The following is a 14612-nucleotide window of genomic DNA, read 5'->3' on the forward strand; positions in this document are numbered from 1 at the left end:
AAGGGTAGGACAGTTGAGGAACAACGGCGAATGTTCAGGGAGATATTAAATACCTCTCAATTAAAGTATATTCCTAAGAGAAAGAGGAATTGTAAAAGGGAGAAAAATGTATCATGGCTAAACAAGGAAGTCAGGGAAGACATAAAGGCAAAAACTAGGGCATACCACACTGCAAAGATGGAGAATTGGGAGAACTTTAAGGTTTAGCAAAAGACTACTAAAAATAAAATTAATGAGAGGGGATCTGATAGAGGTATACCCCTATCTAAAATACTAAAAGGGATTGATAAAGTAAACGTAGGTCAAATGTTCCCCCTTGTAGGTCAATCTAGAATGAAAGGTCACAGACATAGGTTGCGAGGCGGTAGATTTAGAACTGAGATGAGGAGGAACTACTTCTCGCAGAGGGTGGTGAATTTGCGGAATGCGCTGCCCCAAGTTGCGGTGGACTCTGAGTCATTAAATGGTTTCAAGGAGATAAATATATTTCTGATTTAAGAGCAGGTTAAAAGGGAACAGGTAGGAAGGTGGATTTGAGACCAAGAAGGGATCAGCTATGATCTGATTGAATGTTGGAGCAGACGCGAGGAGCTGAATTGCCTACTTCTGCTCCTAATTCCTTCCTACGTTCCCAATAGCAAATAGTTAGTGTTTCCTGAATTAGCATCCCAGACTCTAATGACTGCATGTTGTGGGGAGACAAATTCTTAGGATTGACTAACAACAATCAATTAGGGGAATTAATAATTATTCCTCGGGATTTTGAAACGAGATAGTGTACAGTATGCTAAAGCAATTAAGGACAATTTTACAAAGATGTCAACTAAGGTTGCCCTGGCACCTTCTGCAGCAGTCAGCATAAGAGACAAGCAATGTGTTCCGGTTAATCAGTTTTCAGTGACCTTAATGGCTTGTTCTTAAAATACAACCTACAAATAGTCAGGATAAAGTTGAACAACGTGTTTTCCTAATTCGACCTAAGGACCAGACACATTTATCAGGTCTGGTACCAAGTAGGGAGGTTAGGGAGGAATCCATAGCAAGATGAAGGGTAGATAAAGGTAGATAACACTCACTCTGCCTGGGTGCACATATGCAATTTGTTTAATGTAAAGTTTGAACTAGATAATGGTAAAATGTAAACAATATCTATGCCTAGTATCCGGCACTGTAAAAATGGTACTTGATTTCATACGTTGGGCAGATTCAGCCCCGGAGGTCTTTCTCTGAAGTTGTGCTCTCCCAACCTGTTGGTCAATAAACAATCATTCGGTGCCTGAGATTCCTCCGATTATTTTGTGGAAAAGAGGAAAACCACAACACTGTACTACATGAAAGCAATTAGTGTCATCCACTTGGGGTGAGGTGTATTAATATGTAAGGTTTCCTGCTGCTGGTGGTCAGGTTTGTACTTGGGGACAGTTCATGTCAGAGATTTAGGCCTGAGTACCTCATGGTCTTCTGATCATTAAAATTACTGAAGGTTTGCCCAAGTTGCCAATATGTGTTTCCTAGAGTTCGATTTTCAAATCAGCAGCATGGGCACAATACCCACCCATATCTCTACAAGTCAAATGCACTTTACTCGTTTTTCGAATCCCATGCCATTTTACTCAGTGATGTGGAGATGCCGGCGTTGGACTGGGGTGAGCACAGAAAGAAGTCTTACAACATCAGGTTAAAGTCCAACAGTTTTGTTTCAAACACTAGCTTTCGGAGCACTGCTCCTTCCTCAGGTGAATGAAGAGGTATGTTCCAGAAACATATATATAGACAAATTCAAAGATGCAAGACAATGCTTAGGATGCGAGCATTTGCAGGTAATTAAGTGTTTACATACCCAGAGATAGGGGTAACCCCAGGTTAAAGAGGTGTGAATTGTCTCAAGCCAGGACAGTTGGCAGGATTTCGCAAGCCCAGGCCAGATGGTGGGGGGTGAATGTAATGCGACATGAATCCCAGGTCCCGGTTGAGGCCGCAGTCATGTGTGCGGAACTTGGCTATAAGTTTCTGCTCGGCGATTCTGCGTTGTCGCGCGTCCTGAAGGCCGCCTTGGAGAACGCTTACCCGGAGATCAGAGGCTGAATGCCCTTGACTGCTGAAGTGTTCCCCGACTGGAAGGGAACATTCCTGCCTGGTGATTGTCACAGCACTGCTCCGAAAGCTAGTGTTTGAAATAAACCTGTTGGACTTTAACCGGGTGTTGTAAGACTTCTTATTTTACTCAGTATGTTGGTCTGAATTGATGCCCAGTGTTAATTAAAAAAAAAAAAATTTAGAGTACCCAATTCAATATTTTTTTCAAATTAAGGGGCAATTTAGCGTGGCCAATCCACCTACCCTGCACATCTTTAGGTTGTGGGTGTGAGACCCATTCAGACATGCGGAGAATGTGCAAACTCCACAGGGACAGTGACCCAGGGCCAGGATCGAACCCAGGTCCTTGGTACCGTGAGCCAGCTAACCACTGCACCACCGTGCCACCCAATACCCAGTGTTAATTGATTCACAATTCCGATCCCTTAATCGTCCTTTGTAACCTAATGGACTGAGGATGCTATTACTCCTTGATGGAACAAGACTACATTCAACAAATAAGAGATTTATTTATTACCCAACGTGAAGGATCTCTGTGTGTGGCTGCACTTACAAATTGGTGCTTGTCCTTGGGGAGAGCGGTTACATCACCCATTAAATCTTCAACTCTGAATTCCAGCTCGTCCAGCGTAAAGTCTGAATAGACCACAGCATCTTTTACAAAGATACTGACAGCCCGGCACACAAAGGAAGTGAAGAGATGTACATGAATGTAATTCCTGGTACAATGCAGGCGCCTGTGTGGAGGATAGAAGCACCACATGATCAAACTCAGTCCAATCTTTAAATACTTTAATATTTAGTTACACAATACAAGCATGCACCCCCTAACCCAAACAACAACAATTTCAATCTCTGTCTGTGAGAGGGGGCAGTTCTCAATAAATGTCCACCACTTGCCTGCAATCAAACATAATTAATATCAAGGAATACAATAAAACTACAACATCCAATTATGATTCTGGACCAGCCCCCAACAGTTGCTAGGATACTGGACAGACATCCCAATATTTTATTTTAATTTTGCAAGACTGTGAGGAAAGGATAACTCGCTCCAGGAGTGATTTCACACAAAACAGAGATCATAATAAACTTTATTACTAACACAGTATTAAAATATCATTAACATCACACAAGAAAATAGCTTACAATTACCCCCAAATAATGTTCATCAATACACTGACACTTAACCTTTAACTGCTATCTTTACTTCTACTCAAACAAAAAATCATCTCAGATCCCAATCCACTCCTAAATACAGTTAGCACTCAGCAATATTTTCTGTACAGAGATGTCTGGATATTCCACTTTGAGAAAGATAGATTTTTTTGACTGCTTTAAAGAAAGACCTGGCACTGCCAGAACAATGCAGAAACTCTGGCTGTATTTCTTGAGAAGCTGCTTCTCAGTTTTTTTCAGCTCACCTTCCAGCCACGCCATTAAAACTCTGAATTGTTTGAAAATAAACTGCTAGTTTGTCTACAGACAGACCTTCAACTAAACTGTATCAAGAGCAGATGCTTGACTTCTATTCACATCCTAGTCTAAAAGTCTTTTCTGCAAAATTCCTGGTACTCCCAACAGTTACTTCATCTTGCCCTGCTAAAATACAAGTCTCAAATGAACTACTCCACAAGGAATCTTATTAATCCAATTTTTAAAAATCCATTACCCCAAACTTTTACAATGTTTTAAATGCACCCCTTGCTCCCAAAAAGCCAAGGTGCCTTATAAACCAGGATTTTTAAAAACATCACACATGCACACACTGACCCAGGTTTTTAACCCTTACTGTACCAAATACATATTTTACATATCTTCATATTTTAACCCTTACTGTACCAAATACAGGGGCTGGTTTAGCACAGGGCTAAATAGCTGGCTTTTAAAGCAGACCAAGGCAGGCCAGCAGCGGGGGTTCAATCCCCATACTAGCCTCCCCAAACAGGTGCCGGAATCTGGTGACTAGGGGCTTTTCACAGTAACTTAATCTGAAGCCTACTTGTGACAATAAGCGATTTTCATTTCATTTCACATATGACACAGTAGGCGCAATATAATGGAAAAGTTTCTAAGTGTGGTAGCGAGCGGGAACTGTCCTGAGCTTCCTGACACTCGGCCCGGCGAGGCCATCACCAGGATCAAACTTTAATTTGACCACTTAATAAGGCCACAAATGATTTGCCGGGACCGCGCCTGACAGTTCCCCGCTAACAAGGGAGAGCAGACCTAAACCGATCCTGCAGAGCAAACTTCACACAGCTCATAACCATGCCAGCGAGGAGATCAGCCCCACGATTCGTGGATGCCAACCTGGCCAGGCCAGGCTTTTGGACACAGCCGAGATCAGGCGGGTTGCCCTGTTCCCCTGAGGGGCTCGGAAGGTCAACCATAGGGCAGCCAGTGCCGCCTGGGAGAAATTAGCAGCCGTCAGCTCGGGGAGCGTCACCAGGAGGACTGCAACCCAGTGCCATAAAAAGATCAATGACCTCCACCCACATGGGTGGGTTGGCACTGCCCCCCCCCTATGAGATGTACCTGGCACTGCCCCTCCCAGCACCGTATCATAATCTGGCCAACCCATGTCCAGCAGTGCTACCCACGCTGGCCTCCAGAATCTCCCCATTCCCCCATACTCCCCTACCCCCCCCATACATGCCACACCACCCCCCGCCCCGCAACATCCCCCACCCCCACGATGAACAATGCATCCAGCTCACGATGCCCGGACACTTCATAGCGGAATGTGGTGTTCTTTGTGTTGCTTATTTCAGGATGGTTGGCGGAATGCTCACAAAGACCACAAAAATAGTTTTAACTTAAACAAAGTTATAAATTTATTAACACTACTAACTTGGATTCAATACGTACTCCTAAAGAATACACCGTTCATTAATAACATTGAAACTACACTCATCTACAGCTAATCTCACTACTGGTTTAAACTATGATCTATACTCACTTACACTATCTGTACTTCTGAACCTCACTAGCTAAGTCCTGCACACACCTCTCCCACAAGGCTTAGCATTACTGCCTTATATAGTTGTAACTGTAGCTCACTCTAGTGGCTACTGTCGACACTTCCTTAATCTTGCAGTTCTGATAGTTATGATAATACCACATCCCCCTTTCTTTGTAAAAAAAATATTATATTATTGGTTGTGATATTTTTTTTAACCATTACATTTCAGGCGTGACTCTGAGTATTAGCCAGTTATCATAAACTCGCTATAATCCTGTACAATAATTCGTAAATAACTGTTACATCACTTAGATGAGCAAATGTTTCATTATACAGTCATCACAAATTAAGTTTCTCTGGCAGTCTTCTTCTTCCTCTTGTAGATCTTCTCAACGGAATGTTCAAGGTGTTGGATTGCTCTGCCACATCTTCTTGCTGTGTCTGTGCTAAGTAAAGATTTGGAAAGGCAATGTCCGTGAATATGTTGTCTGGCGCTACAACATTTGGAAGTTGAGGTTGAGCTTTATGCTTGACACGCAGCAATGCTCATGTGTTTCTCCTGAACAGCGATCCCTGTTCTGTTTTTACGAACTACGACCTTGGTGCTACTTGTTTCAGAACTTTTGCAACACGTTGCCATCCTTCTTCTGGATTCTGATTTCGTACAAAATCACCTTCTCGAAGTTCAGGCAGAGGTTTGGTTCGTTTATCACAGTCCTCTTTTTGTTTCCTTTTCATTGCTGTGATAACGTTCGAGTATCTCTTTATTATCCATTTCAGGAATGGTGATCTCTGGTAATGTGGTTCGTAGTCGTCTACCCATTAACATCTGAGCAGGTGATAGTCTAGTTGACAGTGGTGTCGCTCTGCACACTAACAACAGTGATGATATGTCTTGACCATCATCAATCGCTTTGCGGAATAACTTCTTTATTATCCCTACTCCTTTCTCTGCTTTCCTATTTGATTGAGGGTAATATGGTTTAGATGTAATATGATTGAAATGATATTGCTCTGCAAACTGTGCCCACTCCCAACTCGAGAAACACGGACCATTGTCAGAGACAATGTTGAGAGGTATCCCACGGAGTGCAAAAATTGATTTTGTTGCCCTTTTCACCAATCTGGCACTCAGTTTTGCACTGAGTGCTGAATTTGGTGCTTTTTGAGTGCGATAGTGAGAGTTTGGTGACCGAGGGAGTATAAGGCTTCATTTTTATCTAAAGTTTAGTCTTTCTTTTATTGAGTTAATTAACTTAAAAGTTGCTGTTTGGTTTAGAAGAAGGTGAATTTTCAATCAGCTTTAAACAGGCTTCTACTTCTAGGCACTTGCAGCTGGAGCTTGTTAATTAGTTAATTGGATTAGGCCAGTTTTTCAGAGGCTAGATTCACAGTATGAAAGTGATCCCCTACAGTGCAGACTTTGTTTGCACTGAGTGCTGAATTTGGTGCTTTTTGAGTGCGATAGTGAGAGTTTGGTGACCGAGGGAGTGCTGAATTTGGTGCTTTTTGAGTGCGATAGTGAGAGTTTGGTGACCGAGGGAGTGCTGAATTTGGTGCTTTTTGAGTGCGATAGTGAGAGTTTGGTGACCGAGGGAGTGCTGAATTTGGTGCTTTTTGAGTGCGATAGTGAGAGTTTGGTGACCGAGGGAGTGCTGAATTTGGTGCTTTTTGAGTGCGATAGTGAGAGTTTGGTGACCGAGGGAGTTAGGTGAGGAGGGAGTAAGGTGCTCCTTTCATTTTGTTTCCGACATTTCCGCAAAGAGTGCGAAGAGAGCCAGGAGTTTACAGGAAGTGTAGCTGACTGGGAGCAGAGTCGGAGGGCGGAGATCTAGTTAGTCCACACAGCAGCTATATTCTGTAAGGTAAGAGGGGATGGAGGATAGGCCAGTTACATGCTCCTCCTGTAGGATGTGGGTGGTGAGGGATACCACCGGTGTTCCCACTGACTATACCTGCGGGAAGTGCACCCAACTTCAGCTCCTCAAAGACCGTGTTAGGGAACTGGAGCTGAAGCTGGATGAACTTCGGATCATCCGGGAGGCAGAGGGGGTGATTGAGAAGAGTTACAGGGAGGTAACCACACCCAAGGTACAGGACAAGAATAGCTGGGTTACAGTCAGGGGGAAAAAAACAAACAGGCAGACAGTGCAGGGATCCCTCGTGGCCGTTCCCCTTCAAAACAAGTATACCGTTTTGGATGCTGTTGGGGGGGATGACCTACCGGGGGAAGGCCCTAGCGGCCAGGTCTCTGGCACTGAGTCTGGCTCTGGGGCTCAGAAGGGAAGGGGGGAGAATAGAAAAGCAATAGTTGTAGGAGATTCAATGGTTAGGGGAATAGATAGGAGATTCTGTGGTCGCGAGCGAGACTCCCGGAAGGTATGTTGCCTCCCGGGTGCCAGGGCCAGGGATGTCTCGGATCATGTCTTCAGGATCCTTAAGGGGGAGGGGGAGCAGCCAGAAGTCGTGGTGCACATTGGTACCAACGACATAGGTAGGAAAAGGGGTGTGGAGGTAATAAACAAGTTTAGGGAGTTAGGCTGGAAGTTGAAAGCCAGGACAGACAGAGTTGTCATCTCTGGTTTGTTGCCGGTGCCACGTGATAGCCAGGCTAGGAATAGGGAGAGAGTGCAGTTGAACACGTGGCTGCAGGTATGGTGTAGGAGGGAGGGCTTCAGGTATTTGGATGATTGGAGCGCATTCTGGGGAAGGTGGGACCTGTACAAGCAGGACGGGTTGCATCTGAACCAGAGGGGCACCAATATCCTGGGAGGGAGGTTTGCTAGTACTCTTCGGGAGGGTTTAAATTAATTTGGCTGGGGAATGGGAACCGGATTTGTAGTCCAGCAACTAAGGTAGCCGATATTCAGGACGCCAAAGCATGTAATGAGGCAGTGGGGAAGGGAACACTGACAAAGGAGAGTATTTGCAGGCACGGAGATGGGTTGAAGTGTGTATACTTCAACGCAAGAAGCATCAGGAATAAGGTGGGTGAACTTAAGGCATGGATCGGTACTTGGGACTACGATGTGGTGGCCATCACGGAAACGTGGATAGAAGAGGGGCAGAAATGGTTGTTGGAGGTCCCTGGTTATAGATGTTTCAATAAGATTAGGGAGGGTGGTAAAAGAGGTGGGGTGTGGCATTATTAATTCGAGATAGTATAACAGCTGCAGAAAGGCAGTTCGAGGAGTATCACCCTATTGAGGTAGTATGGGTTGAAGTCAGAAATAGGAAAGGAGCAGTCACCTTGTTAGGAGTTTTCTATAGGCCCCCCAATAGTAGCAGAGATGTGGAGGAACAGATTGGGAAACAGATTTTGGAAAGGTGCAGAAGTCATAGGGTAGTAGTCATGGGCGACTTTAACTTCCCAAATATTGAGTGGAAACTCTTTAGATCAAATAGTTTGGATGGGGTGGTGTTTGTGCAGTGTGTCCAGGAAGCTTTTCTAACACAGTATGTAGATTGTCCGACCAGAGGAGGGGCAATATTGGATTTAGTACTGGGTAATGAACCAGGGCAAGTGGTAGATTTGTTAGTGGGGGAGCATTTTGGAGATAGTGACCACAATTCTGTGACTTACACTTTAGTAATGGAGAGGGATAGGTACGTGCAACAGGGCAAGGTTTACAATTGGGGGAAGGGTAAATACGATGTTGTCAGACAAGAATTGAAGTGCATAAGTTGGGAACATAGGCTGGCAGGGAAGGACACAAGTGAAATGTGGAACTTGTTCAAGGAACAGGTGCTACGTGTCCTTGATATGTATGTCCCTGTCAGGCAGGGAAGAGATGGTCGAGTGAGGGAACCATGGTTGACAAGAGAGGTTGAATGTCGTGTTAAGAGGAAAAAGGTGACTTATGTAAGGCTGAGGAAACAAGGTTCAGACAGGGCATTGGAGGGATACAAGATAGCCAGGAGGGAACTGAAGAAAGGGATTAGGAGAGCTAAGAGAGGGCATGAACAATCTTTGGCAGGTAGGGTCAAGGAAAACCCCAAGGCCTTTTACACATATGTGAGAAATATGAGAATGACTAGAGCGAGGGTAGGTCCGATCAAGGACAGTAGCGGGAGATTGTGTATTGAGTCTGAAGAGATAGGAGAGGTCTTGAATGAGTACTTTTCTTCTGTACTTACAAATGAGAGGGGCGATATTGTTGGAGAGGACAGTGTGAAACAGATTGGTAAGCTCGAGGAAATACTTGTTAGGAAGGAAGATGTGTTGGGCATTTTGAAAAACTTGAGGATAGACAAGTCCCCCGGGCCTGACGGCATATATCCAAGGATTCTATGGGAAGCAAGAGATGAAATTGCAGAGCCGTTGGCAATTATCTTTTCATCCTCACTGTCAACAGGGGTGGTACCAGGGGATTGGAGAGTGGCGAATGTCGTGCCCCTGTTCAAAAAAGGAACTAGGGATAACCCTGGGAATTACAGGCCAGTTAGTCTTACTTCGGTGGTAGGCAAAGTAATGGAAAGGGTACTGAAGGATAGGATTTCTGAGCATCTGGAAAGACACTGCTTGATTAGGAATAGTCAGCACGGATTTGTGAGGGGTAGGTCTTGCCTTACAAATCTTATTGAATTCTTTGAGGAGGTGACCAAGCATGTGGATGAAGGTAAAGCAGTGGATGTAGTGTACATGGATTTTAGTAAGGCATTTGATAAAGTTCCCCATGGTAGGCTTCTGCACAAAGTAAGGAGGCATGGGATAGTGGGAAATTTGGCCAGTTGGATAACGAACTGGCTAACCGATAGAAGTCAGAGAGTGGTGGTGGATGGCAAATATTCAGCCTGGATCCCAGTTACCAGTGGTGTACCGCAGGGATCAGTTCTGGGTCCTCTGCTGTTTGTGATTTTCATTAATGACTTGGATGAGGGAGTTGAAGGGTGGGTCAGTAAATTTGCAGACGATACGAAGATTGGTGGAGTTGTGGATAGTAAGGAGGGCTGTTGTCGGCTGCAAAGAGACATAGATAGGATGCAGAGCTGGGCTGAGAAGTGGCAGATGGAGTTTAACCCTGAAAAGTGTGAGGTTGTCCATTTTGGAAGGACAAATATGAATGCGGAATACAGGGTTAACGGTAGAGTTCTTGGCATTGTGGAGGAGCAGAGAGACCTTGGGGTCTATGTTCATACATCTTTGAAAGTTGCCACTCAAGTGGATAGAGCTGTGAAGAAGGCCTATGGTGTGCTAGCGTTCATTAACAGAGGGATTGAATTTAAGAGCCGTGAGGTGATGATGCAACTGTACAAAACTTTGATAAGGCCACATTTGGAGTACTGTGTACAGTTCTGGTCGCCTCATTTTAGGAAGGATGTGGAAGCTCTGGAAAAGGTGCAAAGAAGATTTACCAGGATGTTGCCTGGAATGGAGAGTAGGTCTTACGAGGAAAGGTTGAGGGTGCTAGGCCTTTTCTCATTAGAGCGGAGAAGGATGAGGGGCGACTTGATAGAGGTTTATAAGATGATCAGGGGAATACATAGATTACAGAGAACATACAGTGCAGAAGGAGGCCATTCGGCCCATCGAGTCTGCACCGACCCACATTAATCCCTCACTTCCACCTTATCCCTGCAACCCAATAACCCCTCCCAACCCTTATGGACACTACGGGTAATTTAGCATGGCCAATCCACCTAACCTGCACGTCTTTGGACTGTGGGAGGAAACCGGAGCACCCGGAGGAAACCCACGCGGACACGGGGAGAACGTGCAAACTCCGCACAGACAGTGACCCAGCGGGGAATCGAACCTGGGACCCTGGCGCTGTGAAGCCACAGTGCTAATCACTTGTGCTACCGTGCTGCCCACTTTTTTTATAAATTTAGAATAGATAGAGTAGACAGTCAGAGACTTTTTCCCCAGGTGGAACACACCATTACAAGGGGACATAAATTTAAGGTGAAAGGTGGAAGATATAGGAGGGATATCAGAGGTAGGTTCTTTACCCAGAGAGTAGTGGGGGCATGGAATGCACTGCCTGTGGAAGTAGTTGAGTCGGAAACATTAGGGACCTTCAAGCAGCTGTTGGATAGGTACATAGATTACGGGAAAATGATATAGTGTAGATTTATTTGTTCTTAAGGGCAGCACGGTAGCATTGTGGATAGCACAATTGCTTCACAGATCCATGGTCCCAGGTTCGATTCCGGCTTGGGTCATTGTCTGTGCGGAGTCTGCACGTCCTCCCCGTGTCTGCGTGGGTTTCCTCCCACAGTCCAAAGATGTGCGGGTTAGGTGAATTGGCTAATGATAAATTGCCCTTAGTGTCCACATTGCCCTTGGTGTTGGGTGGAGGTGTTGAGTTTGGGTAGGGTGCTCTTTCCAAGAGCTGGTGCAGACTCAAAGGGCCGAATGGCCTCCTTCTGCACTGTAAATTCAATGATAATCTATGATTAATCTAGGACAAAGGTTCGGCACAACATCGTGGGCCGAAGGGCCTGTTCTGCGCTGTATTTTCTATGTTCTATGTTCTATGTTCAAATCTTTCCTTCTCTGGAAAGTTGGACTATTAGTCTATGACTACTAGATAGTCATGACCCTGGAAATAGAATAAATTCATGCTTACTTTGATCCATGGACTGGTAACGATTTCCATCTCTTGCATGCTTTCTTTGCTCTATGCTGGCTGATGCATCTGACAAATTGCACATGCCCGAACATATTGGTCGATATCTCTGTTTATTCCCGGCCAATACACCTACTGTCTGGCTCTCCCTACGACACTTTTCGATGCCTTAATGACCCTCGTGAATCTGCTGCAGAATCCCTAAGCGTAAATTGGCAGTAATCACAATCCTATCTCCCTTGAGCAGGAAACTATCTACTGTAGAAAGATCATCTCTTATATCTCGAAAGGCAGATCGACATCCAGCAGGTCGTCCTTCTTTTAGGTATTGTTTCACTTTCTGGAGCGTCACATCCTTTTCAGTTTTGGCTTTGATTGTCTGTAGTTTGCGGTCAGACACTGGTAGTATCTTGGTAAAGTAACAGGTTTGAGATTCCACTATATGGACTATCTCAGGTTCTGATGTATCAGTGGTAGCTTTGGAGAGGTTGTCCACAACACCTAAGTCTTTCCTTGACTCCTCATCTCGGTCAGCTGAAGTACTAGCCGAGTGAACCCTTTCAACTAGCTGTAATCTTTCACAATCATCCATACCAATTAATGATGATTTCTCACCCACTACCACCTTGAAGTTGGTGGGTATCTCGATATTCCCATTCTTAACAAGATAGCAGGATCCTCTTGTGACTAACGTGTTACCATTGTAATCTTCGAGCCTACAAGTGGATTGCTTTATTAGTGGTTTGTTATAAACTTGCCTTAAAGATCGTTCCGTGATAATATTTGCGTGCGCTCCTGTGTCAATTTTAAATGGTATTAGTTTGTGGATGATATGACTGTAGTGAGCCGTATCTCAAACAATGACAAATAAGACTACAGGAGGGAGATAAATCACTTTGTTGCATGGTGGACCAAAAACAACCTCTCTCTAAATGTCGGAAAGACCAATGAACTGATCATCGACATCAGGAAGAGTAGCACGACACACTCCCGTCTGCATCAATGGCTCCGAAGTGGAGATGGTCGATAGCTATATGCTCCTGGAGGTCACCATCACCAGCAGTCTGTCCTGGTCCACTCACGTTGATGCAACAGTCAAGAAAGTCCAACAACGTCTCTACTTCCTATGGAAGCTAAAGAAATTTGGTATGTCTGCATCGACTCTCACAAACTTCTACAGATGTGCCATAGAGAGCATCCTATCAGGCTACATCACAGCCTGGTATGGCAACTGCTCGGTACAAGATCGCAAAAAACTGCAGAGTGTGGTGAACTCAGCCCAACGCATCACACAAGCTTGCCACCCGCACATTGATTCTGTACACACCTCCCGCTGCCTCAGGAAGGCAGACAGCATTATTGGGGCAGCACGGTAGCATTGTGGATAGCACAATTGCTTCACAGCTCCAGGGTCCCAGGTTCGATTCCGGCTTGGGTCACTGTCTGTGCGGAGTCTGCACATCCTCCCCGTGTGTGCGTGGGTTTCCTCCGGGTGCTCCGGTCTCATCCCACAGTCCAAAGATGTGCAGGTTAGGTGGATTGGCCATGATAAATTGCCCTTAGTGTCCAAAATTGCCCTTAGTGTTGGGTGGGGTTACTGGGTTATGGGGATAGGGTGGAGCTGTTAACCTTGGGTAGGGTGCTCTTTCCAAGAGCCAGTGCAGACTCGATGGGCCAAATGGCCTCCTTCTGCACTGTAAATTCTATGATTCTATGATTATCAGAGACCCCTCCCACCCAGGCATTGCCTTCTTCCAGACCCCCTTCCATCAGGCAGAAGGTACAGAAGTCTGAAGACCCGCACATCCAGACATATGAACAGGTTCTTCCCCACAGCTACAAGACTCCTCAACGACTCCTGATCTGTTCCCTGTAAGAATACTGTCCACGATGCCCTATGCTACTCTTGCTCATATATATGCTTTGTTTGGCCCCTTGTTCCGCACAGTAACCAATTACTGTTTGTCGATGTACCATTTGTCAATGTTCCCTGTTTTTTATTCTTTTTGTCTACTATGTATGTACTGTGTACGTTCCCTCGGACACAGAAAAATACTTTTCCCTGTACTTCAGTACATGTGACAATAAATTAAATCAAATCAAATTTTAGTTTTCCATTTATTTTGAATGATGATGTGGAGATGCCAGCATTGGACTGGGGTGGGCACAGTGAGAAGTCTTACAACCCCAGGTTAAAGTCCAACAGCTTTGTTTGGAATCACTAGCTTTCGGAGCACTGTTCCTTCATCAGGTAAATCACTCGACTCACCTGCAGCGTCTCATTTACCTGCTTCTTACAGTGTGTATCAAACTTTTGTAGCACCATGCTGTATTTATTTTTATCCTCATCAGCACTGAATTCAAATGAATTATAAAGTTCTAATGCTTGCGGTCCAGCCAAATTTAATAGGAATGCTATTCTCCTTTTGTCTGAGGGACTTTCAAGCGCGGAGGCAGAAAGAAAAACTTCAACCTGTTGTTTAAAGAAAGGCCAGTTCTGCCATAGTTTACCATGTGCCCTGAAGTGGTCAGGCTTCTTGAGACCTTCCATTTTCTGATTAGTCTTCGTCATAGATTTTCTGAGTTCTGTAGCTTCTGGATTGCTTCTTCAATCTCCTAATGCTATACTTTCTTAATCTAACTGTTGTTTACTAATAAAAATAGACTCCTGGTACCATGTGGTGTTCTTGTTCTTTGTGTTGCTTATTTTTATTGTTGCCGTAGTGTTCACAAAGACCACTAATAATGGGATCAGGGGTTATGGGGAGAAGGCAGGAGACTGGGGATGAGAAAAATGTCAGCTATGATTGAATGGCAAGGGGCAGCACGGTGGCGCAGTGGTAAGCACTGCTGCCTCACGGCGCCGAGGACCAGGGTTCAAATCCCGGCCCTGGGTCACTGTCCATGTGGCGTTTACACATTCTCCCTGTGTCTGCGTGGGTTTCGCCCCTACAACCCAAAGGTGTGCAGGGTAGGTG

At 45.0% G+C, this 14612-nt stretch overlaps 1 protein-coding gene across 1 annotated transcript in view; it reads right to left on the reverse strand.

Moving 5' to 3' along the window:
- Positions 1–14612, reverse strand: part of LOC140398334 (parathyroid hormone/parathyroid hormone-related peptide receptor-like) — a 365863-nt gene that overhangs the window by 184120 nt on the left and 167131 nt on the right. The window contains exon 7 of the mRNA XM_072486912.1: positions 2651–2834. Coding sequence (XP_072343013.1) covers positions 2651–2834 — 184 coding nt within the window. The remainder of the gene's footprint in view (positions 1–2650; positions 2835–14612) is intronic.

Source organism: Scyliorhinus torazame, chromosome 21 (assembly GCF_047496885.1).
Source record: "Scyliorhinus torazame isolate Kashiwa2021f chromosome 21, sScyTor2.1, whole genome shotgun sequence".
NCBI classification, from domain to species: domain Eukaryota; kingdom Metazoa; phylum Chordata; class Chondrichthyes; order Carcharhiniformes; family Scyliorhinidae; genus Scyliorhinus; species Scyliorhinus torazame.